Here is a 26,807-nt window from a genome sequence, read left to right as displayed (position 1 = left end):
ATCCCTTTGTTCATTTTTGTATCCCACCCACGGATGCAGCATCTCTGTGTTTTTGTTCCCCAGATTTAGTGAACAAAAGAAAAGGTTACAATAGGGCAGCAGCTAAATTTGTAAGGAAAGAGCTTTATAAAAAAAATCAAACTCCTAAAAGGTGTCTCAAAAGGTTTATGATATAAGAGGATTTAAAGGCATCAACCTCAGATTTCAATGACTTTCTTCCTTAGTCCCAGCAGGTCCTGCCTTCTCAAGAAGAAGTCATTTCATTTCAGCGTTGGAATGAGGGCATAGGTGTCTTTCAGAATGTTGTCTAGAATTATAGCTGTCCGATGCCTTTGTTCCCAGAGTTAAAACTTAGCTTTCACAAGCTGTACTATAAGAGAATAAAGAAGGTGTTTGAACATTCAGTGTTTTGTTCCACTGGAATCAGATGCTCAAAGTATAGAAATTCACAAAGCATGTAGCTTGATAATACCCCAAGCTGAAGTTTTAACTTATATTTAGAATCGGTTGCATAAAATTGATGTTCAATTACTTCTTGATTGTTTGATTATATCCTCACCTCATAACTAAAGGGATTTGAGTTGGCTTAAAAGAATACTCAATACATTAGTAAATATGTAGGAAAATATACTTACATGTAACTATAAAAAAGAAATCAGAGTTGAAGTAAAATAAGGAATTGACACTAGAATGAGGCCAGGGGGTAAATTTGACTTAGAAAAGCATACTATGAGGTCCCATATAGTTCTGAAAATTTGACCTAAATTTTGATCCTGAGCTCCAGGTACGATTTTCACAGGGTCCACAAAGATAAACATAGAACCAGCTTTTCCTGGGCACTGAGGTCAGGGAGAAGTTGATTGATGAGTATACGTTTCAAATATCAAAGGTCCTTATGGATGAATTTCTTTTCACTGTTTTAGATTTTAGATCACCTGTGTCCTTATGGATCTATTTCCAAGAGGGTTTTCTCAGTAAATGTTTCACTCATGAATTGGTGAATATTCAGGTGACCCCCAAAACAACTCCATCCATCAGTCAGTTGTATTTGCAATGTTAGATGCATAATCAGGCATTTCTCAGTCCCTTCTTGGAGGTAACAGCAGACTGAATGTAGAATCAGGCAAGCCAAAGGCCTGGGCTGTCTGAGAGAGACTGTGAGAGCCTCCAGAGCCAACTCAAAAGGCTTCCGTGGGACTTTTCCTTTGGCCCTGGAAATCCCACCGGCAGTATCAGTCTCTTCCTATCCTTCAGACGAAGCATGAAGCTCTTGCTTTTGGTAGAGTGAAGAGAGGGGAAGGACGGCAAGAATGGAGACTCAGTCTAGATTTGGGAATGGGCCTGAAGATCACAGAGTATATAATTCACAGTTTTTCCCCCTTGTTCCCCATACTTGAAGCTTAGGAAAACTTAAGGGTGTAGCAGAAGGAAAAAAGGGAGGGAGGAAGAGAGAGACCGGAGAGAGGGAGGGAGGGATGGAGGAAGGAAGGAAGGAAGGAAGGAAGGAAGGAAGGAAGGAAGGGAGAAAAAGAAAGAAAAGCCGTCTGTTTGAAGTACTACAGGGCTTTCAGGTGAACTCTACCTTATTGGCTAGATTGGAAGTACACATTAAGATTTTTAAAAAAAGAAGTGCATGTTAAGTTTGTATTTATTTTTTGTTCAATTTATACCACAATATCTCATTTTTAACAGTCCAAAAAACATTAAAGGATATTTCCTAGTTCTTATATGGATTTGTGTTAACTTTCAAAGGGGATCCACTCTGATAAAAACCTATAGTTGGCTTCACCAATTGTCAGACTATATAGCTCTGTTCTATTCCTCCAGATCTCAGCTAGTGTTAGTACTTTATCATCTATATTTCTGTTCTCTCTTTTTTTTCTCTTCCTTTTCAATCCTATTTTTATTTCTGAATCATTCTCTTTGGAAAGGTAAGTGCTGTCACTTTGGCTAAGACTGTGGCGTTGATCACATAAAATAGCATCCACTCAAGTAAATGGGAAATAGCCCGCCGGGCCTGCTACCTCAGATGCAGTCATGAAGGCGACGCCAGTTTCAGAGGCTCTGATTACTGAGAGTAGTTAAGAGCAGCCTGAGGAGAGATACTTGATTCTCGATTCATGGGTCTTAATTTGGGGGGAATACAGACCTCTTTGAGATTCTAATGAAAGACATTGACCTAATGTCTAATGAACATTCTAATGTTCTAATTCTAATGAACAATTCTAATGAAAGACATTGATCAGTACTTAAACTGTGCTTCGGAAGGAATGAAAGTTCCTTACATGTATGAATGAGAGTTCAAGGAATATGAAAGACATATCCAACTATGGTACTGAGATCATAAGTAGAATGGTGTTGTAAACATTTCAGGCAAGTTAGTAAGTTGACTATCTCTGTCCAGCTAAAATAAGAAGTGGTGACCACAAAAGTAAATACAGGCTGTTCCCAACATTCATAGGTGGTATATTCCTGAAAATAGTTTGAAAATCTAATTTCTGAAAGTTGAACAAATTTTTAATGCTTTAAGAGAACAATTCTGTTATCAACGGTAAAAAATAAAAAAAAAAAGAGAGAGAGAAAAAGAGAACATCCTCTAATGGTTCCTGTACCTTGGGCTTAGACAATCAGGAAGGTAGAGGACAACTCTCACCGGGAGACAAACCAAAGCACTCCCTTTACACCCAGGAGTGGGTGCATAAGGCAGTGCAGCTCTCTTTCCCATATGCTAATGACCCTCCCACGGTCGACATCCAGGGGCAATGACAGCTAGGATATGATAGGTGTATGGAGCCAGTGGTAAGTGATTTCTCCAGTGCTCCCAGCCACCCTCCAAATGATGTTGACCGGCTGGGTCCCACGACCCAGCCGGCCATCCCACAGGACCAGCCAAGAGGGTTCCTGGCTGCATGCAGGATAGAAATCAAACGCGAGCCAGGAGGAGGTGAAAGCAGAGTTTATTGAAGGTAGAAAGAGAGTGCAGGTACAGACAGAGTGTGTGGGAGACTCGGAAAGGAAAGGAGGGAGTCTCATCTTCACTTGGGGCCTGGGGATTTCTTATTGACGATTGTGATCTGGTGCACATGTCCTCTCAGTCATCCAGGAACTGGTCAGAACAAGGACAGAGTCCAGGTGTCCATCATAAGTCACTTACTCCCTGGAGCCAGGGGGTGTTGGCGTCGAGATGTCTAGCGCCAGTGGTCTGGAATATGCACATGATGACCTCGCCTGGTCAGTCCTTAGATGTTATCTGCTGTGCTGGAAGACTCCAAAGAGATCATGAACTCCTTGTCCCTTACAAAGGAGGACATACATTAAGGCATGTGTAGGGCAGGGATGCAGGTCCTAGCAGAATAGAAGTGGGAAAGGGAACAAAAAGCAGGTTTTTACGGAGTCCTTCAGTTTCCCTGTCTCACAAAGATTGTGAAGATGCCCCTGAGATAGAAAGAATGTGTTGGGCCATCTGCTTTGGATGGTGAAGCCCGTGAGGAAGCAACCTCTGCCCTCCTCAGGCTCAGCAGCTCCTCCCCACCCCGGCACATACGTGAACTCAAATATCCGAGGTCTTGGCCCTGGCAGGGGCAACAGATGTAGATTTGGGGAGGTAGGGACCTGAGTGACCACATGCATCCCTGTTTTCTCAGGAGAAGAGTGGGTCTTTCCTAGTATGACCAACTTGGTAAGTAGCACCAACACACGGTAGCTTACGATCACCACTAATCACCTGATATACGAAAGAGAAACTTCAACACAGTAAAAGTATCAAGGTGCAAGGTGGCAAAGAGTGTGATATAAAAGCCTGGGCTGTGGAGGCCTGGCCACCCTAGCCCTATTTTGTGAGCTGACCCACTTACCTCATGTGCGCCTGCTGGCCCAGATTGAAAGCTCAAGGGCTTTTCGGCCCTGCCATTTGACTTAGACATGTTGACTTGACCGAAATTCATCTTGGTTTTAATTTGAGAGCTGGTGTTTCCTCCCAAATCATAGAGACTTCAAATTCCCATCTCCCTCTCTAGCACCTCACCCTTGCACTGGTCTGATTTTATATATCCGGGGCTGAGAAAGGACTGGATTTCACACCTAATTAAAGGAGATTGTATTGCCTGCTGTTTCCTTTCTTGTTCATTTTCCCTTGTGCACAAGCAGCTTTTTATTCTCATGCTAAGTCCTGTCCCCGAACACCCGCAGTTTAAGAGACAGTCAGGAGCCGGGTTCCTACAAGGCAGAGCCAGGCCCTCCATCACCTCTTTCACCACAAGCCGATTTTCCCTTCGGTGCTCGCCCCGCTTCAGCCCCATCCGTATTGTGCTCGCTCACAGAACACAGTCATTCAGAATACATGACCACTTTCTGTGGTAGGATGCCTTGTGTGTTTCTAGTGAATGCCATCTCAGGCTGACTCTATATTTTTACTCTAGTGGAAAGGAGGTCGGTTATTATTTTTAAACACATAGAGAACCGTTTTTATCAACTCTTCATTTTACCCCCCCCCCACAGTTCTATGTTCACACCATCGTGGGGTATTTTTGGGGTGAGGTGGCGTCCCCAAATATACATAATCTTTGGAAAGTTGCATGGTTTTGTAGAGTTAAGAGGGTGGTTGGTGGTTTTTTGTTTTGTTTTGTTTTGTTTTGTTTTTGAATAGCCCAAATGCCTATTCAGTGCCAATCTAGGAAAGAATGGAGTTAGCATTTTCACACCATTCCTTCCTATACAGTCCCTGAATAACCATCTAATCAAGATTTGTTTTCAATGGGGAACAAATCTTCTACAGTAGACTATTTCAGATTTATTCCGTTGGAATCTATACATTAATGCCCATTGGATGAAAAGGCCTGCTTCACAAAAGCCTGGACATTGCCTTGCTGTGGCAGAAACTTTTTCCCACTGTATTAGTGTTAAATATAAAAGAAAGCCTGGGAAAGAATTGCTTCAGCATTGTGTGCGGGAGGAACCAGGCGCGCTTGAATGGAGAGGCAGGGTCCCCCATAGCATCTGTACCCGTATCAGCAAAGCCCATTCAGCCTTTCATGGCTGCTTACTGCAGTGTGGGACCAGTGCACTCAGGGAGATGTTTAAAAATTGTGTCTATAAAAATCCAACTAGGCTCGTCAGGTCAGGTTGTACATGTGTGCAGGTTGGAGTTTGTCTCTGTGGTCTTTAACGAAGTTGGTGGACATTACTGCAGAAACCATAATTCAGATCATGTAATGGGTTTTTTGTGATTATCTCCATAGGGTTACCTGATTGTTTGGATAGACTCGACCAGTTCACTCAAGCAAGCAGTTTGAATTTTTCTCATGAGATTGTGTGTGTGAATGTGTGCAGTGCGATGACAGCTTTTGGTGTTGACCATTTCCCTCTGTAAAGCAACCTTCATCATCACTCTCAGTGTTTTTATCTTTTCTTCTATGTCCTGAGAATTAGGGTGGCCTTAGATCTTTAGGCGATCCAGTTTTCATTCTTCAGAGATCCAGTGGTATGCAGTGGGAAGAACATCAAGGGTGTGGGTTCTAATCCTAACCCTGCCTCTTACTAGCTGTGTAAAACCTAGGCTAAGTCATTTAAACACTTTGATAGCCTCAACTTATTTTACATCAAATAGTAGCAATAGGACTTGTCCTGAAAACATATAGGATGGTTTTAAGAAAATACTAAGATATTATATGTGAAAGAGTTTTGTCCATTGTGAAATGCTACATGATATTAATTATTATGATACTTGTGGTAGAGTTTCTTTCCAGAATTAATCAGAAGGAAGACACCTCTTCATCATAAATGGCAAATCTAGTGATATGTCTGTGACTGGTGCTATGAGCAAATGTGTGTTTAAAGAGTATTTTCACCTGGGGCGCCTGGGTGGCTCAGTTGGTTAAGTGTCCGACTTTGGCTCAGGTCATGATCTCGCGGTCCGTGAGTTTGAGCCCTGCGTTGGGCTCTGTGCTGACAGCTCAGAGCCTGGAGCCTGTTTCAGATTCTGTGTCTCCCTCTCTCTCTGACCCTCCCCCGTTCATGCTCTGTCTCTCCCTGTCTCAAAAATAAATAGACGTTAAAAAAAAAAGAGTATTTTCACCTGTGTGGAAAAAAGTTATCTAATAAATCCATCCTACTTAGAGATGGTGATTTTATCAGAGACTCGGCCAGTTTTAGTGCTCACTGTTAACTTAAATAAAAAAGACCTTAGTGATAGTAAAATTATATGTAGAAAACTCTACATTTTGGGGCACCTGGGTGGCTCAGTCACTTGAGCATCTGACTTCGGATCAGGCCAGGACCTTGTGGATCTCGCTGCTGTCAGCACGGAGCCCGCTTGAGATCCTCTGTCCCCTCTCCCTGCCCCCCCTCTCAAAAATAAACGTTTAAAAAATATATTAAAACAAAGAAAAGCCTTACTACATTTTAGTGTAGTCTTACTACATTTTAGTGCAACTTAAAGATGTCTTTAAGTTAGATTACTGAAACCATGTTGAAGTCCCAAGGCCTAGAAACATGAACACCGTGCTAATTTATGGGTAGATATAGAAGTAACTGAAGGACATATTGGACAAACCTTTTCATGCAGCTTTACAGTGGACCCATGGATACCTAAGGGCCAGACTTCATTTGGGGCAAAGCATGCAAATGCAATGAAACAGATAAGAATGTGAATTCTAGGGCCAGACCACCTGGGTTCAAATGCCACTCTTTCACCAATTGCCTAAGTGGCCTTGAGTGATTTTCTTGATTTCTCTGGCCTCAGTTTTCCCATTTGAAAAATGAGGATAATAATACTACCTATGTGATAGGGGTTGCTGTGACGATTCAGTGAAATGATATGGTAATAAGTGGTAAGCTTTTAAAAAATAAATGCTCTTGTCGTTATCATGCTCTATGTGCATGGAGGACTCAGCAAGGTCTTAGAATTTGGTCTGCTGACTGATTTCCTGAACATTTCTTCCTGGGTTATTGGGGCCTTCCCCTAGGGCTCTATTTTGTATTAGCACGGTCATAGAGGGTTCACCATGATTCTTGAATCTGGCAAAGACCATTTGTTTTACAACAGTGAAAAAAATAGAAACTGTAGCCCAATACAATATTTTAGGCACATAATAGACCAAATGGAAGCCAGAACAAGAAGGAATTCTCTTACGTAAAAACCAATGCAAATCATATCACTGAAAGTGAACATAGAGCCTCTAGGCATTTATTAAGTTAACTGGATATATGTGAGGCTGACAAAATATAAAGATGGAAACAAAGGAAATAAATGAGTATGTAAAAGGATGTGGTCACACCAACTGAGCTCAAATAGCATGAGGAGGAGATCGAGTGAAGCAAGGTAGAGCTGGTTGAGCTCAGACTTTCCTGAACCGGTCCTCTCTCCTAAGGTGGACGAGAAAGAACCAAAGGAGGTGGGCATTCCTCCCATCTGCAGGTCATTACCTCTGGGGGTTACTTCTCACAAGACACAGAGATCTGGGTCACAGGCCAACAATCCGTGCTTGAGCCACCTGGGTGGTAAAAGCCTACTCACTTGGCCTCTCAAGCTGATTGTTCAGTTATGAAGGCAAGAATAAGGAATAGAAATGAAGTATGGCTCAGAGAAAAGGATTCTTTGGAACCATTTGAGAAGTGAGGTAGAAAAATAGGAAAGCCCTAAGACTTAGTGTTACAGCCATCCATTTTATTTCTCAATCTGTGATCCAGATGTTACCGACATTTTCCCTTGTCTGCAGAACGTGGGGAATAAGCAATGGGTCAGGCTATCCACAGCCTCCCCATAGTACACTATTGCCTTCCCACGGGGAGTTGTAGCAAGTGCATACAGCACTCTATTGGCTTGGGTGATCACACATCCCATTCTTGCTTTACTCCTGCTGTCCTCACCTAATTATTAACAGTGCTCCCTTGCACTCTCAGAAGTGCCCAGTTTGGACACTAAATATGAGCACCTAGTATACTACAGTCTGCCAGGTCAGTGCTGCCATCTCTGACCTTTTTAACACTCCTTCTACATTAAGTTTCAGGAAGTTCAGGAAACCATCCATATCACATACAACCAAGTTAGAAAGTTCTCAAGCAGGTTGTCAGAGATGACAAGAAGAATGTGTACATACGGAAAACAGTGGGTAAGCGCCCCTTCAACCAGCAGATTGCATTCCATCACCTGTCCCTCAACTGGAAAACATGGCAGCAGCTGTTTGGTGGATGTCTTAGTCTGGATTGAATTTTCCAAGAGTTTTTGCATACATGGTGTGGGTTTGGAAATATACATATAAATGAGTAGGAAGGGAGTTTATTTTTTAACAATGAATATTATTGCTATCTATGAATAAAATCAAGAACCTTGAAAAACTGGGAAAAATGTAAGCTTTCCTGAAGGACCTCATCTTAGACCTGTCTAAAGTGGAAGTAGACAGTTCCCTGAGAACCAATCTTCCATTTGTTTTTCAGGTCTTATTTGCTGAAGTTGTAGTAAGAGCAGGCAAATGACCCATCTGTTTATTTGGCTGCTCTACTTCGACAACCCTGGCTGAAGCTCTAGGGCATTGACAGGGATTCAGTACCCAAAATAGCTGGGGCATTGTTGGGGCCAAATGGAAGAAAGGCATTGTTCCCGTAGGCCATCATACCTCAGCCTGCTGTGCAAAGCATGTCCAACTCGCCACAGAGCCTGCTTGTGTCTGCAAGGTGGGGGGTTGGGGCTGTTTCCAGGAGCCATGGGCATTACCCACCTAAGACATGGGTGTTAGGAATGAAGTCAGTTAGCCCTGACCCACACGCCCTGTCTTGTGTCTGTCTTGCCACCCACCGTGCAGGTGACATCAGTTGCAAGGGGATGACCGAGCGCATTCACAGCATCAACCTTCACAACTTCAGCAATTCCGTGCTCGAGACCCTCAACGAGCAGCGCAACCGTGGCCACTTCTGTGACGTGACGGTGCGCATCCACGGGAGCATGCTGCGCGCACACCGCTGCGTGCTGGCAGCCGGCAGCCCCTTCTTCCAGGACAAGCTGCTGTTGGGCTACAGCGACATTGAGATCCCATCCGTGGTGTCGGTGCAGTCGGTGCAAAAGCTCATTGACTTCATGTACAGCGGCGTGCTGCGCGTCTCGCAGTCGGAAGCCCTACAGATCCTCACGGCCGCCAGCATCCTGCAGATCAAAACAGTCATCGATGAGTGCACGCGCATCGTGTCGCAGAACGTGGGCGATGTGTTCCCGGGGATCCAGGACTCCGGCCAGGACACGCCACGGGGCACTCCCGAGTCAGGCACATCGGGCCAGAGCAGCGACACTGAGTCGGGCTACCTGCAGAGCCACCCGCAGCACAGCGTGGACAGGATCTACTCGGCACTCTACGCATGCTCCATGCAGAACGGCAGCGGTGAGCGCTCCTTCTACAGCGGTGCGGTGGTCAGCCACCACGAGACTGCACTCGGCCTGCCCCGTGACCACCACATGGAAGACCCCAGCTGGATCACGCGCATCCATGAGCGCTCGCAGCAGATGGAGCGCTACCTGTCCACCACCCCCGAGACCACGCACTGCCGCAAGCAGCCCCGGCCGGTGCGCATCCAGACCCTGGTGGGCAACATCCACATTAAACAGGAGATGGAGGACGATTACGACTACTATGGGCAGCAAAGGGTGCAGATCCTGGAGCGCAACGAATCCGAGGAGTGCACGGAAGACACCGACCAGGCGGAGGGCACCGAGAGTGAGCCCAAGGGCGAGAGCTTCGACTCGGGCGTCAGTTCCTCCATAGGCACCGAGCCTGACTCTGTGGAGCAGCAGTTCGGGCCAGGGGCAGCGCGGGATGGCCAGGCCGAACCTGCCCAAGCCGAACAGGCCACGGAAGCTCCTGCCGAGGGCGGCCCGCAGCCGCACCAGCTAGAAACAGGTGCCTCCTCCCCGGAGAGAAGCAACGAGGTAGAGATGGACAACACGGTCATCACTGTCAGCAACAGCTCCGACAAGAGCGTCCTGCAGCAGCCTTCGGTCAACACATCCATTGGGCAGCCATTGCCAAGTACCCAGCTCTACTTACGCCAGACAGAAACCCTCACCAGCAACTTGAGGATGCCTCTGACCTTGACCAGCAACACACAGGTCATTGGCACAGCCGGCAACACCTACCTGCCGGCCCTCTTCACTACCCAGCCCGCGGGCAGTGGCCCCAAGCCTTTCCTCTTCAGCCTGCCACAGCCCCTGGCAGGCCAGCAGACCCAGTTTGTGACAGTGTCCCAGCCCGGCCTGTCGACCTTTACTGCACAGCTGCCAGCGCCACAGCCCCTGGCCCCATCCGCAGGCCACAGCACAGCCAGTGGGCAGGGCGAAAAAAAGCCTTATGAGTGCACTCTCTGCAACAAGACTTTCACCGCCAAACAGAACTACGTCAAGCACATGTTCGTACACACAGGTGAGTGTAGGCTCTCCTGGAGACCTGGAAGTGGGCTGTGGGTGTCAGGGGGGCTGTAGGAAGGGAGGGGCAGGACAGCAGTGGAAGGCAAGTCTTGGAGTCATCTTTCAGATTAGAAGGACCCATCTTCTAGAAGCCCCAAGGGTGCCCCCGTCATAGGAATGAAGCATCGTGCCACCAAAATACAAAATCACAGAAACCCTTTATGTAGAAGGGCAAATGGGAAAAAAGTCTGATGAAGAATTTGCAGGCACAATATCCTTTAAATGCATCGGAATTTGAAATACATTGTTTGATCCTAGGTGTTTAGAACTGGAAAAGTCCTTGGAAATTATATACTCTAGTCACTTCATTTTACTGTGAACACTCCTTCTACAGCAGTGCGGTGGTCATAGGCTAAAGTCATATATGACTAAAGTCATATACGCAGAATAGGAATGAAAGATTTAGTCTGTAGTAAGTTCTGTATGAATCATCAGCTTGAAGAGACCACAAGGCTGATGCAAGCTTATGCTGCATTTGTGGTCCCTGAAATGAAGAGAAGTGATAGACTCACTCTATTTTCTACTGCTTATTCTCTATTTTCAACACCTAGAGACCACAGATTAGTCTGGGCACTACCTTTTAAAAGGACAATAAACTGATGGGCCCATTCAGAGGAGTATAATTAGGATGACGAAGGAAGGCAAAGCCATGGCATATCATAGTTGAAGGTCCTAGGGCTGTTCAACCTGCAGGAAAGACTCAGGGCATCATAGAAGCCACATCCAAGTATCTGAGCTTCAAGGGCAGCATAATGTAGTAGTTAAGCTGGAACTCTGGACCCACATTGCCTGGGTTTGAAATTAGACTTAGGCACTACTAAACGTTGTCACTTTGGGAAAGTTGCTTAATCTTTCTATACTTGTTTCCTTGTCTATATAAACAGAATAATAGTAATACATCTTTCTTATAGTGTTATTTTCAGGATTAAATGAATTAATACATGAAGCTCTTAAAACAATTCCCGGCCCATAATCAGCACTCTATAAATGGGAGCTAACATTAGTATTGCTAGCTTTATTTAAATGGTTGGGAGGAAAGAGATATTAAGCTTATTCTGTTTGGCTCCAAAAGGTAGAACTGGACCAATGATTGGAAGTTATAAAGGAGATTCTTTCAACTAAATAAAAGAAAAGGGTTGTTAATGGTCTGAGCTTCTCTAAGATGGGATAGGCAGCCCCCAAAGGGACTGAGTTTCTATAATTAGAGGTGTTCAAGGAGAGAATGGATGATCATTTCAAAGGGATGTTGTAGGGGGGACCCAATCATTAGGTGAGTAATTGGGTGAGATGGTGTTTCATCCCTGGATTCTGTGATTCTAGAGCTAAGATCTCCTGCCCTCCCAGCGCTTTGCCCAGCCCAGCTGCCCTTTTCCAGCTCTGTAACAGAACAGACACAGAAGTGAGAATTCCACAGATGCTCCTCCATATTAAGTGACCACATATGTGATATGATGTCACATAGATTCTCTTGTACCTGAAAATACCTACCCCAATGGTGATCACCATATTTGAAATTCTTATCACAAGAGTCACTCTTCTGGTATACCTCTGGTTCCAGAACACCCTGTTAAAAACCAAAAAAGTTGCCAGAAAAAATTATATACTAGAATTATAATACGTGAAAATAAATTAGTTCCTCAAAGCAACTTTGTTTCTCAGATAAGCTAGCAGGCATCTAGGGGATAGGACATAAGGCACATAAACTTAAGTTAGGAAATAGAAGGGAAGGAAAACAAACACTGAGATAAGGTACCCAACATGGAAGTGAACAACTAAAACCGAACGTTACTTACAATGAACTTTGCCTTCTTAACCGTCAGCTTAAGGCAAGACATTATGTAAATCTATGCATGTGCCTTTATGTGAATCAGTTGTTCTTAAAGATGACAATTTTCACACTTCCAAATAAACATGGTAACTCACTACTGAATTTAGCAGGAAATCAGGTAGGTAAGTCACTATGTTTATCTGGGGTAAATGTGAATTCAGTAATCACCTGAGATCAATCAGGGGTAGTTTTCCATGTGGTATGGGTATCATCATTATTTGGTAAATGGATCAAGCAGTAATATTTTTATTTATGTGGCACTTTATGGCTTACAAAAGTGCTCTCAAAATTTTTTCCCTTTCTTTTCCTGAATAGTTGTCACATAAATCATCAAATTAAAGATTAAGGAGGAAAAAGAGACCATTTGTGGAAGTGTATCCTTAGCCAAAGTTTAGTTTGCTTGTCTTGGATCCATACATTTCTATTACCACCCCCCCTCCCCCAATGTGCATCCCTTCCAGTAGACCCAGTAGATATAAAATTCACAAATTCTATTAGATCACATATTGAAATAAGACTTTAAACTTGGAACATAAAATTTTCAGTGCACTATCAAAAATTGTCTTTTTGCTATATAAACACATTTATCCAGTGGATTCACTAAAGGATTCTGTGGTTAACCCAAATAACTAGATTTGCCCACGAGAAAACCAGCAATGGGTTTGTACACTTAGACATCATAGATACAAAACCTACAAGTAAAGTCATTCCATAAATCTAAATCTAAATTATTCTCAAACCTTTAGCCTTTAGATAACCTAGTAAACTATGAAGGTCCTCAGTAAGTTATGAAGGTTTTGTATTGGTGTGTATGACATGGCTACGTCTGGGAACAATTAATAATACACAGATATCGCTTGAGCACCTCATTCAAAAGAAGCAAAATTCTTCCCATTCACCCTGAATTATTTGTCAGTGGCAGTTTGGAAGGGCCATCTGTCTATCAAGACCTTTGTCTAACGGAACGAATCCATAACCTAACAAAGTCAAAGAACAATTGGTCTAGATTTTTCAAAAGGCATGACAGCCTGAACATATGGAAGTAATTCAGGACCTGGATTCACTGCGCCCTCCATTTCAAAACAAAGTTCTCTCCAGTTTCTTGGGAAAACATAAAAAAAAAAAAGGGGGGCCTCCCAGCTTCACAGGAGCCCAGTGGAAATGATAAAAATCCAGAGCAAAAAAGTCCAAATGTTGCTCTAAAAAGATTCTAGAAAGTACTAGGAATACTTGGAAAAGTATGGATGGTTTCAGTATTCTTATATAATCTAATATAATCTGTATAATCTAACATAATCTTGTATAATCTCTACAATCTAATGTAAAAGAATCTTACTGAGAAAGAGCAGCTTGATAGAATTAAAAGGAAAGATATTTGAGATCTCTGCATCACAGCTATTATGCAGGGTACTTGGCTTTGCATTTCAGTTACTCAAAGGTTTAATGTAAATAGTACTTATTTTGGACAACTGCAGAGAATCTATTCTGAAATCGGGATTCCAAATAAAATTCTGTGGGGCTCTGTGTTAATGATCCACATATTCATTGAAGGGAAGTGTTTGAAACAAATCAGTAGTCCATTGTATTGACTTTGGAGCTAAGCTCTACCTTAGGGAACCAGGGAACCAGGTTCCCTTAGGGAACCAGGGAACCAGGGAACCACTAAATTTAGAGTGGGACATAAGTGAAAGACAGTTATACTAGAATTATATTATTTGGGTTCAGTTTGGGTTCCTTTAATTGTCTGTGTGGCCATAAGCAAGTCACTTAATTTTATAACCCTCAGATTCTTTGAGTTTATAATGGAAATAATAATTTTCTTGTCTTTTGAGTAGCTGTAAAGGTATGCTACATTTAAGAGCTTGTCATAGAAGGTAAAGTACTAGCTAATGTTTAAAAAAAAAAAAAACCCATCATCATTATTATCTTAGCCCCCTCCACCCAAGAGACACTGAGATTCTTTGCTCTGTCTCACATCTCTGAATAATAAGCTCTTAACAGGTTTCCATCCTCTATGGAATTCAAATGCTGAAGCAATGTGGTGCTCCTTGGATTTCCCCTGAACTTCCTTCATAACATCAGCATTTTTTTTTTCATTCTTTAATGATTTTTTTTTTAAGAGTAAAAGAAAACCCCTCACCTAACCATTCTATCCACTCCCAAACAAACCACAGAGTTTCTCCTCAGAGTTTCTCCTCAGAGTTTCTCCAGTTCACTTTACTACAGCCTCATAAAAGTTGTGAGAAAGGAAACCAAGAGTTAAGGAGGTATTTGAAAATAAGAGAGTCAGAGAAAAAAACCAAAAACACAAACCGTCCTGTCATGGAGCAAAGCAGGGCTCTTCTATGTCCCCTCCCCTCAAGAGACAAAACAAAAGTCAAAAGAATAGGAAGGCAAGGACAGAGGACACAGAAGGGTAAGACTTGGTGTCAGTGTGCATATGGAAGTCAAGCAATAGGGAAAATGCAAAAATAACCCAATAGCAGTGGTTCTCACAGTGTGATCCCCATAGCAGCAGCATACATAATCTCAGGCTCATCCAGACCTGAATCACAAACACTGTGATGGAGCCCAGTAATCTGTGTTTCAGTGAGCCCTGATTCACATTAAGCTAGGAATCATTTCCCTAGAAGGCTGGGTGATGACGAGGATGACATCAGGCTGCTTTTGTTACATAGCATTGTTCCCTAAAATTCCACTCATAAGAGCCTATGCATTTGCAACAACTAAACCAGTTGAAAATAACAGCTTGATTTTTATAGTGGCTAAATTATATTACGGAGGCAAATATCTCATGTATGAGAGGTGAGCTAAGGCTCTCAAACTGCACAAGGACCATGGCAGATGTACGCCTCCTGGCACTTAAAATACTGACTTGTATTATTATTATGGGGTTGTGTCTGCACATTCCTATTATAATGTGAACTCTGTGAGCCAGAAATGGTTGATAGGTAGGTAGGTGGGTACATAGATAGATAGATAAAGATATTTATCTTTATCTATACCTTATACTTCAATATACCCAGCATAATACCTTACACATAATAAACATTCAATAAATGTTTGATCAGTGAATGAACTGAATGACCAGGATGGCATTTGAAGTATTTGTTTACCAGCAGGTATAGGTTTGCCAAATTTAGCAAACACAAATACAGGATGTCCAGTTAAATTTGAATTTTGGATAAACAACAAGTGTATTTTTAGCATAAGTATGTCCCATGCAGTATTTGTGACATACTTAGACTAAAATATTATTCATTTCTTTTCTGAAAGTCAGATTTCACTGGGTGTCATGTATTTTATCTCGCAATACTATCCAGGTGGAACTTTCTTTTAAGACCCAATCTTAGGACTCTTTGCTTTAAATTCTATATATGAATACAAGCTAGCATATGTAGCAGCTTAACAAATACTTTTTGAGTGAGTAAGTGAATGAATGTTCAGAAATGTGGGCATGTTTTCCCAGAGAATTTAATTCAAGGGACTTATACATAAATGCATTATTTTTCTAGCAAGACTTAAATTTCTTTTTCTTTCCTTCTTTTTCTTTTTTTATTTTCTGAAGAATTTATTGTATCTGCATTTCTACTTGTGTTTTCTTCACTAACAAATGGTAGATGTTTGGGCTTTTTCTGAATCATACTATCAACAGCCCATTTATTGGTGACCGTTTTTAGTCTGTTAGTGTCCTCTGCATATATGATAATTTTGTTTGTTACTTTGAGAAGCTCAGCTATTTCTGCCAAGAATTTGATGTAAATGGATATAGGAATTTAGTAACATAACATGTCAGAAATAGTGTAAAAATGCTGAGATCAAGGTAATAATGTGATAATCCTCACACAGAATTTGGGCTATTAATTATATCAAGCCAGTGAAGAAATGAACAAGTATAAGATTTGAAATAAGAAAGCCTTGGTTTTACCACTCTCTGAGAGTGGTAAACTTCACCTTATAGAAGTTCTGCCATCAATCTGAGCCTTAGGTTTTTTTGCCACAAAATATATGGATCTTAATAATACTTGCTTTACATGGTTGCTCTAAGAATCAAATAGCATAATTTCTGTGAAAGCACTTAACCACAAACACCATAAAATTACCAAAGCCATTTAAGAACATATGTTAGGGGCGCCTGGGTGGCTCAGTTGGTTAAGTATCCAACTCGATTTGGGCTCAGGTCATGATCTCATGGTTCGTGAGTTCAAGCCCCAAATCCAGCTACGTGCTGACAGTATGGAGCATGCTTAGGATTCTCTCTTTCTCTCTCTCTGCCTCTCCCCCACTCATTCTCTCTCTCTCTCTCAAAATAAACTTATTAAAAAAAGAAGATATATGTTACAGTAATATACATTTTGCAGCATAATCCAGAGGGTAGGAAATCGTTAACAGGAGGAGGCAGTGATAATCTGGCTAGGCTGAAATCATCCTCTCATCTGTTACTGACTTGTTGGGTGACCCTCAGGACATTACCTCTCTAATGGAAATACCATCTTCTGGGGATGTTAGTATCTACCTGCTCATAAAGTTGTAGGAAAAGTTAAATAACATGGATGAAGTTCCCTGAGATCTTCAAAATTCTGCCAACACCAAAATATGTTACCTGTCACTGAAGCCACAGATGTTCTCTGAATGCAATGTGTCCCCAGTAAACAGTCCCCCCCCCAGTCAGCCTCACAGTCCAAGCTGGTACCAGGATCGCACCCTCAGAAGTGGAGACAAAGGACACCAACCATATCTCAGGTGTGTAGGCCTTCCTTCAGCTAGACTTCTCTGGTGGAGAGCAGACTTTCCAGCCAATGAAAGCTCTTTGTGACTCTGTCTGAGCACCCTTCCATTCTTGCCACTGAACCTTTCCCACTTTCTGTTCTGACCTTGATGTTCTGTATTCCAGGACTCCTTCCTTGCAAGTGACCACTTTCCCTGACCCCTACTCTCCTTTTCCTTCCCTGCTACCTACCCTCTCGCCAAGCTCCCAGTTTTGGTTTTCTGACCCCTCACCATACTCACCTAAAAAAGAGGGTGTCGTGTTAAAGTAGATGATGGAGATGCCAAGAGTATGGTAGAGACAGGTGGGAACAGTGCCTCTGAAAACATCCCGGTAATAGCATTCACTGTACTTTCTGCAAGCCTGGAGAAGCCTGGTTAGAGTGAGAAAGAATCAGCAGAATAAATGGGTTCTTGCTGAGCCCCCAGTACAGAAGTCACTATTCAGAATTGGGGTGTCTCAGCCCAGTAGGATATCTTTTACTTAAACTTTGGGCAGACCCTCTGTATCTACTAACCTAACAGTATCTCTCTTCCTTTCTTTTCTTTTTTTTTTTTTTTTCTTTCTTCCCTCACTTGTCATTCATGGTAGAGCATGGGTGCTGGTCCATGAGAAGGAGTTTAAAAGAGGCTCTTTAGAGAACAGACATCAAAAACTGGAGGAGTATATACGCTCACCGCTCCCCCCACACTGTTGGAATTGTAAAGGACACTGCCGCCCCTTTGGTTTCTCCACTTGCATGTAGTTTCTTGGCCTCCAGAACTCAGCTGTCGCTTGCTCAGAAACCCTCTGTCAGCGCTGTCTGCTGACATTTTATTCATGATACTGCTTCTGTCATTAGCATATGTAACTGAGAGCGGACTATACCCTTAACTCTGAATTACATAGCTGCAGTATAATCACTTGCTTTATTGATTATCAGAAAAAAAATTTTTCTTATCCTGAGTTGGCTTCCCCATGCAATGCAAACTATTTCTCAGTTGGTTTCATTTATCATCAGTTTCTTTCTACTAAAAAGAACAGTTGACTTTTTTTTTTTCTTAAAATGATCACATACTCTGTGCTAAGTGCTTTATCTCTTTAGTTTTCAAAATACCTTCACAAGACAGGTCTTATTGTATTACTCTCAAGTTACAGATAAGGAAACTGAGGCTTATAGAGGTTAAGTAACATACCCAAGTCACTCAGCCAAGGAAATGGAATTCATATCTGACTCCCACATCGGTATAGCCCAAAATGGAACATTTTAAAGTGAAGGGGCTTATATGAGCTTCTCCCTTATGTTATAATTCTAGTGTCTGCTTTGGATGTTGTGTCTCTTTCTAACACAATGATTGGGCTTGCCATTCCTGACTATAGTCTCAGTCCTGAAGAGCCATTTTCTCCACACTGAAAGCAACAATTAGCAGACCACATCCATTTCATGTATAATGTTGAAAGCCCTTTCGGGGTCCCTATATGCAACAGACAGAAAAATAACAAGAAAGAAAAATATTAACATTTCTACTGAGTGATAGTGTCTCAAATTCACACATATATAAATGAAAGTTCTGGACACCTGATTAATCTGAAAATATGCCCAATTTAGTACGACAGTTCTTGAAATACCTATGCTCTACCAACACAGCACCTTAATAATTATAGAGAGCGCTTTCCTTTAAGGAGCTCCCAAGTGCTTTACAAACATTTTTCCTCATTAACTATCATACCATTTTCTGTGGCTGGGAAGGGAACAGAATACTTTGTCCTATTTAAAATGTGGGACTGCTAATGCAGTGAGTGATTGAAGCAGGTTGCCCTCAGGTCATGTGCTGACAAGGCCTGGACTAGAGTCCTCAGGGGTTGTGGGTCAGGGTGGGCAGAAGGCCACTAAATCTGCAAAGGGCCATGGCAAGTGCTTGGTCCAGCTCCTTGCTTTCAGAAGGGGAAACGAACCCAGGGAGATTTAGAAAGCCCAGGGTCACACAGATAATTAACAGCTGAACCAACACTACATGCATACAAACAACATACAGATGTATGCTATGGAGGGAAAGATAACAACTGTGAAGAATCAATTTATAGTCAGATTAGAAGGTTGTGAAAGCAAAAAGCCTTCATGAGTGACCTTGCCTAGAGGAAAAACACACTGTAAGAAGGTGAAAGTTTCAAATAGCAGGAGCATTTTAAACATAAAGTTTCAGTAGCCACAATACCATCTGGAACTTAAGAAAGCAAGCTTCCCATTAAAGGTGATAGGTGGATATGTTTTAAAAGATGGTTGGCCAGCCTATCGTAGCCTCTAGAAAGTGTACATACTCAAAGCACAAGGATGGCAAAGACCAGCTTGAGTTCAAGCATGTTTACAGCTGACAGAAATGTTCCAACTAAAAATAACACACACGGCTGTCTCTCTTTGGGAATCTCTCATTTCAAAAGAATGTACCTACATAAACACCGTGCACAGACTGAAGTCTTCTTTTAGGAATGAGGCTTCCCTAAAGTCCCCCATTTGTCCAGAAGTGAACTTCTTCTCTTCTAACCCTATGATCCTATGGACCTATCCTGTCCCATCAGTGAGAATGTAGGGAAAGAAATCAGAGAAGAGTCGAGAGGAGAGGGAGCTAGGCCAAAACATTTGTGAATAACTTAAGGAAAAAAGGGTTCAAAGACCAACGACATTGTTAAGAAATTGGTAGAGTGATTCCAATGAAACAGCCATTCCTCACTGTCCTGTGCTTCAAAACATATCCTTTTACACTTACAAACACAATGAGAAAAGGCTTCTGATGAGATCAAGTTTTGTAAAACAGATCATGAACATAAAGCACTAACACTGAGCCTGACACATATTAAGCACTGAATACATGGTGATTGTTTTCATTGCCATTATTACTATGACACCTCAAACCTCTTCTGTTTCATAATGGGGAAAACGGAAACACAGTCAAGGCACATATTTTAATTGGAAGTTAACTCAATTTTAAGAAATAGATTTTCTACCCCGATACATAATCCAGATATTGAACAGTTACACTAGAGAGTTTCAAAGGCTTGGGGCCTTGGGCTGGGTTATGGAAGAGTACATAGAAGGACTTTTTTCTCCGAGGTGGGTGCCTCCATTAGGCAATCAGTAATGAGGTGGGGCAGACGGAAACACCCTAATGCATTTCATCTCACCTGTCAAGAGCAGAGCTGAGAACAAACAGCACCAACAAAAACAAGGGTCTGTTCATCCAAAGAGATGTCACAGGTCCGTGGATGTTACTACATTTAGTAGTAGTATTACATTTAGTAACAGTATTTTTGCTTACCTTAATCTTTTTAACAGGCTTGAACATTCGGTTTCTAAGCCAACAGCAAACCAAAGCAGTAAACAGGAGAAAGAAGGGTTTCCGCCAACAGGCTGAGAACAAAGAAAGAGAAAACTATTTTTTAAATTGACCCCAGAGTTCAAAAATGCGTATGGAACCATTTAATTGGGGGTCGGGGGAAAAGATAGTCTTGCAATAAGAATACCATGAGAGTATTCCCATACCACCCTTGGTGGTCCGCAAAGTGATTTCATATGTATTTATGTCAACACTAGCACAGTGAGGTAAGTAGGACTGTATACCTCAGAGGCATTTGGAGATTCGTCCGAGAGCCGTGCCGAGCGTTGGTGCCCGGATTTGAACAGGACCATTTGACTCTGTTGTGCTGTCCACCACCTACTCAACCTCCGTACCAGACAAAGCCAGTCTGCAGCTCAGCGCAGTCAAGATGGAATAGCCAGTTAACTCTAACGTTACATTTCAGGGAGATTTCTGTGTAAGATAAATCAAATTTAAAGTGTAGCTTTTCAGAACAACTTGCGCCTATATTTTGGAGCAATAATGACTTGGCCAATATTTTCCAGACCTGTCAGGGCACAGGTGCATTCACTAGACAGAATACTGGAAACGGAGACTGTCCCCCGAAGAGCCAAGCTATATAACCACTGTCCTCGGTTTCTAAAGATTCTAGAGAACTCTACGTCTTCAAAGATCTTTCCTCTCTCTTATTTCTTGCGTGTGTTTGATAAAATTAATGGGAAACACACAGTTAAATCTCCTCATGATGATGCTGAAAACAACCCCCTAAAAGTCGCCATCCCTTTTCATCACAGAATGTCCTTTGGAAGGCTTTAGTGAGGGGACTATCTTGTAGCTTTCCAAGAGAGCCATTTTCTGGCCTGGGGACGTGGAAAACTAGGTGGTCCTGGCATCACCTTAAAGCAAGGTCTCTCAGAACATGACAGGCCAGGAAGGCCTGGATCTTTCCAGGGCAGTGTGAACCAGTCAGATTTGTTTTTTAATTGTTTTGTTTTTGTTTTCTGTTGTCTTGTTCTTCCGTCTCTCATTCTCTCTCCCTTGCTGTGTCTCGCTGCGTCCTGCTCGCTGTCTCTTCCCACACCGACAGGTGAGAAGCCCCACCAATGCAGCATCTGTTGGCGCTCCTTCTCCTTAAAGGATTACCTTATCAAGCACATGGTGACACACACAGGAGTGAGGGCATACCAGTGCAGTATCTGCAACAAGCGCTTCACCCAGAAAAGCTCTCTCAATGTGCACATGCGTCTCCACCGGGGGGAGAAGTCCTATGAGTGCTACATCTGCAAAAAGAAGTTCTCCCACAAGACCCTCCTGGAGCGACACGTGGCCCTGCACAGTGCCAGCAACGGGACCCCTCCCGCGGGAACACCCCCAGGTGCCCGCGCCGGCCCCCCGGGGGTGGTGGCCTGCACCGAGGGGACCACTTACGTCTGCTCCGTCTGTCCAGCAAAGTTTGACCAAATCGAGCAGTTCAACGACCACATGAGGATGCACGTGTCTGACGGATAAGTAGTTATCTTTCTCTCTTTCTTATGAACAAAACAAAACAACAAAAAAGAAACAAACAAACAAAAAAAGCTATGGCACTAGAATTTAAGAAATGTTTTGGTTTCGTTTTTACTTTCTGTTTTTGTTTTTTGTTTCGTTTCATTTTGTACTACATGAAGAACTGTTTTTTGCCTGCTGGTACATTACATTTCCGGAGGCTCGGGTGAATGATAGTTTTCCCAGCCTCCCTCGGATGGTGGCCTTAAGGCCTGGTAGTGCTTCAAGAGGTCCACTGGTTGGATCTCTAGCTACTGGCCTCTAAATACAACCCTTCTTTACAAAAAAAAAAATCTTTAAAAAAAAAAAAAAGTAAAAAAAAAAAAATTTTTTTTTTCACTTGTGAAGAGCACTACAAAAAATCTATAACAAAATCTAAAAGGCCTACTGTCTTTAAGTACACCGCTTGCAGTGTTTCAGTGGACATTTTCACAATTCTGGCCGCTCGGACTTCACAGTAACCAGTTAAAACTGTGGAATATCGCTTCTGGTTGAAAACCCAGAGGAAAGGCCCTGCTGTTTTCCACCTACCACGTTGTCTGATTTCATAAAAGGGCTGGGGGGGGTGGGAACGGGCAGTGGGTCGGGTGGTGTGGGAAAGGTGAATGGCAGGCTTCTCCCCCAGATTCTGCTGAGTCCGCACCCCCTGGCCCACCTCCTTCATATCCCCCCTTTCAGCAGAAGCCAGGAAGACTTGGACAAGCATCAAGCAACAGTGGCTATCGTATTTATTCAGTGTCTTCGCTGAGCCACAGCCTCAGCACAATCAAGAGGGACTTTCATGAAAGGCAGGAATGCAGATAAAACAAAGATATCAGAGGTTTGCACCTACGTTTCTAGGTACAAGAGAAGGATTATTTCCAACAATCTTTGCAAAAAAAAAAAAACAAAAAAAAAAGTGTCAGGATATATTCTTGTGGAAGAGAAAAAGAAAGAGAAATGGAGGGTGGGGGGGAATAATAAAAAGTTCTTGAGGCTTTTTTAATTCAAAATTTTATAGAGGGGCAAAAGTGACGTTTACCAGATAGAATGCTGATTTTTTTAATATATTTACGACAGTATTTGTGTAAAAAAAAAAACAAAAAAAAGTGAGATTGTTAAAAGTAATTTTTTTTTTGTTTTGGTTTTGCATACACTGCCACCGATCCCTTCTCTTTTATTTTATTTCACACACGTATATATATTTTTTGGTAAGTCAAGACTGTTAAGGTTAGCGCTACTGCTTCCAGATAGAAAGAATAAAAGGCAATTAAAGTTATATTTGAAAGAGAGGAAGGATATTTTCTTCATATTTTTTTTAATTTTTCTTAATTTTTATTATTTTAAGTATTGCCTGGGTTGCTGAGGGCCTCTGTGGCCAGCCCATCCCTGCTGTAATTTGAACCTGCTGCTTTGTATTTTGATACGTAGTTCTTTGACTTTTAGCAAAGCGTTAAGTTGCTCCACTGAGTTTTTTTTTCAACTGATCCATCTAGAATTCTGTTCTTTTTCATGGGAGGACTTTATCTTTCAGAAACAGATTCCTTGCTTCTCTATAAGTTCATTGAGATCTTATGATTCTAGAATTTCTATTGACTTTACTTCTTTTCTTTAAGGAAACGCTAGTAGTCTAGAGGCCGTGACAAATGGGTTTTCCTTTTGTGGTCAGCCAGGAGGAGGAGTTCAGGCCTCCTCACCCTTCACAACTACAGAGAGCAGCGTTATCAGAAGCCTGGTACAGATCAGGATGCCTTGATGCCAAAATTACTTTCTTCCTTTCAAATGTCACCTTCTGACTATTTCCACCATGGCTGAGAGGGCTAAATAAGATGACCGTCCTTTAGATGATTTCTTAACCCTTGCTTTTGGGAAAGTTTTAAAGAAATTAACAGATATTTCTCAGATGGCAACATCCATCATTCAAAAGGCTACCAGTCCATTGCATCATCCTAGATGCCACTCTCTCTTCCTAGTTGGGATTTCTCTCCTCGGTCCTGATCAAAGCATCGTAATAGGGATTTTTCCATTCTAGACAGTGTCCTGAAGGGATTCCGTCTCAAATAGAAGAATTCTTAAGCCTAACAAATATTCCAAAGGTGATTTTATTGCTGGGCATGTTTTAACACTCTTCAGGGGGGAAAAGGACATCTTTAAACAAAGCAGAAACACCAAACCACAATTTTAAAAAAGAAGCAAAGACAGTATTTTTGTTTCAAAATTGCTTTGCATTTTAATTCTCCTGTCAGCGACTTATTTGCAAAAACTGCAACAAATGAGAAGAAATCTTCCAAGGGAAGCAACTCTGTAATGGCAAAAATGCTTTTACTCAAATATTTTAGATATTGGTTAACTCGGATCTTTTCCATAAGTTCTTGGTGATGTTTAGTAGGATTAGTGCAACTAGGGTATATGTGGGTTTTATTTGGTCCTATGGTCCTTTATTCGGTAAATAATTTGCTAGAAGTTTAATGTAGACTTGGATGGTTAACTGATGAGTGTCACTCATCGTGATTTCTAAGAGGAGTTCTAACAAGAGCTATGTGTCCAAAATTGACCTGTTTTAAAAGTTAGTGGGGAACAGCTTCAGAAATAAGATAAAGTCCATTTTTCTCTGCTAATTTTGCATTTTAAAATAGCAGTGTTGTTAAGACTCTATATTTCCACTTACTGCCAACAGAGGGAGCATTAGTTAATTAACCATGTCATGGAATTGTTTTGATCTCTTGAAAACAACTCATTCAACCCATGACATAAAAAAGAAAAAATTGACATTAAGAAAAAAAGTTGTTTAATCTGGAGGAAAAATGACATGAAATCACTCAGCATGTGCTACAAAGGAAGAAGCCAAAAGCCACTTCAAAATTTTTTCAGTTATTTGACAGTAGCTGACTTAAGTAAGATAGTGTCCTTATTCCAACCTTAGCAAAGTAGGCAGAATTTACAATACTTCTAGAAAAGTTGATCTTGGGTGCCATAGTGGGCCACATTTAGCAATCTGCTTCTTAAATCAGAGGGAGACCCATTTACCCAAATGCTGATTTGCCATGTGAAAATCTAAGCAATTGGTTTAAAAGAAAATCCACATTTTGCTATAGAACATGTAGAGGGAAGAACTTCCACTTGGGTTTGAAACACTAATATTCATCCCTTCCCTTCAAATGAAGCATCTCTTTTTTAAAAATGTTGGAGAACTCCCCGAGAATTCTTGGGGAGGTGATGCAGTCATTATAACCACACGGACTCTCCAGGTTTGCATAGCAGTCGACTTTTTCTTACTGTATGTCTATTCCTCCCAAACACTCATAGTCTAAAATAGTTGGCAGATTTGTTCTCTGGAGAGAGGAAGAAGCTAGACTGCAGATCTAAACTGGGGAGCCATGAACTTGCTACGGGGTCATTACTGATCTCTTGAAAGGGCTACCTTCTAAACTGATGTAAACTAGACTGTACCTATTTCAAAAGGATAGAGATGCTTTTAGATCGGCAATCCTTACTTTTAAATTAAATAATTCCCAACATCTTAAGAAATGGGGAAACATTTTGCTTCAAGAATAGACGATGAGCATGAATCCTTTATTTTTTAGTTTCAAATGCAACAATCTTCTTACATTTAGAACTTCATGCTAGGATGCTATGAGTGCTAAAAAAAATTTTTTTTCAGTAGTCAGGGGAAAAAAATAGATAAAATGGAAGCAAATGTTCCAGATTTAAGACCTCTTAGGATGAATACAGGGAACAAGAACTGGTTTGGAAAAGAACATTTTTTTTTAGTAATTTATGATTTAAAAGTGGGTTAGCTGAACAAGGGAAAGGAAAAAAGTCAAAGGAGAATATTTATCTCATGACATTTAGATATAGTTATGAAAAATAAAATTTCCCAGCACTGAAAACATTGGTAGCATCTCAGCATAGAGGGCAATAACTATAATAAATGCCAATATTTGTTCCAAAAAAAAAAAAACCCAAATGTGTAAAATATAGTCCCCAAAAAGGAAGGAATTGGAACAGATGGATCTGATACAGATTTACACATGGGAAAAGATTAAGAAACAAGCAAGGCAAAAATAATTTGAAATGAAAGTGTCTGTATCAAAATGGCTTTTACTATATATTTTAATTGAGTTGTAAACTTTAGGTCCTAATAATAGTTTCATAGGCTTTTTCCTGCCCAGATTCCTAATGCTCTGAAACTGTTTGTGCCATGAGTAAGTGTGGTGGATAATTTCCTTCTTCTGTTCCAGCTTTAGTCTGTTCCTTCTTCTGAGGCATCTTGGAGCCCACAGTCGTTCGCAGCCCTAGAAGGAAAAGACTTGGATTGGCTTTGTTGAAAAGTTATGGGTTTTATTTACCATCCCAATATTCTATAAGGACCAAGAAACCCCTTTGGAACCCATGAACCATTAGAATTTGTACATTCTGATATGAGAAGTAAAAAGGTTTCCTCTGGGTGTATGAGCTTCAAGTAAGTCCTAATGCCTTGACCTACTTGTGTGTCCACCTTACAAGCACACCAGCAGTATGTGCCCAGCCCATACCCCAAATCTGTTTTCCCTCAGCAGTTGAAAATGAGGTGTGCCCCTTATAAAATCCCTCAGGTCCCTGACAGAACATAAAGGTTCATGTACCTTCCTAGATGTGCTTCCTCCATCATGCTCCCCAACACCTGTTGCCTTTAGGAAAGGGAGCGGTGAGCTAGATCTGGCCAAGATTCATACTCGACATACCCATTCAGGAGACTTTCTCTGTTGTTACAGAAGATGTTATTTAATCAGCTGAGGCTGGGAGCAGAGGGTATGAGATTCTGCAGAAGAGGTATCAGATAACCAAATCAGGACTGCTTCTGCTGTGCAAAAAAGAAACAAAATGAAGGTGCAATGCAAGAGCAGACACAACCTGAGATGCCCTTGG

General features: G+C 41.8%; 1 protein-coding gene and 1 long non-coding RNA gene across 6 annotated transcripts in view; one reads left to right on the top strand and one right to left on the bottom strand.

Moving 5' to 3' along the window:
* Window positions 1-21,959, top strand: part of ZBTB20 (zinc finger and BTB domain containing 20) — a 761,798-nt gene extending 739,839 nt beyond the window's left edge. For all 5 annotated transcript variants that reach the window (XM_042998568.1, XM_042998567.1, XM_042998569.1 and 2 more), the window contains 2 exons: window positions 8,799-10,403; window positions 21,463-21,959. In XM_042998568.1, coding sequence (XP_042854502.1) covers window positions 8,799-10,403; window positions 21,463-21,884 — 2,027 coding nt within the window. In that variant the 3' untranslated portion in view covers window positions 21,885-21,959. The remainder of the gene's footprint in view (window positions 1-8,798; window positions 10,404-21,462) is intronic.
* LOC122241961 lies at window positions 2,942-8,785 on the bottom strand. Its single transcript, XR_006222062.1, has 2 exons — window positions 8,613-8,785; window positions 2,942-3,345 (listed from the first exon to the last, which is right to left on the bottom strand). It is a non-coding gene; the product is annotated as an uncharacterized LOC122241961 (long non-coding RNA).
* Window positions 21,960-26,807: the final 4,848 nt, after the last annotated feature.

Source organism: Panthera tigris, chromosome C2 (genome assembly GCF_018350195.1).
Source record: "Panthera tigris isolate Pti1 chromosome C2, P.tigris_Pti1_mat1.1, whole genome shotgun sequence".
Lineage (NCBI taxonomy): Eukaryota > Metazoa > Chordata > Mammalia > Carnivora > Felidae > Panthera > Panthera tigris.
Note: the sequence above shows the minus strand (reverse complement) of the source record. Positions and strands in the feature narration are given on the sequence as shown.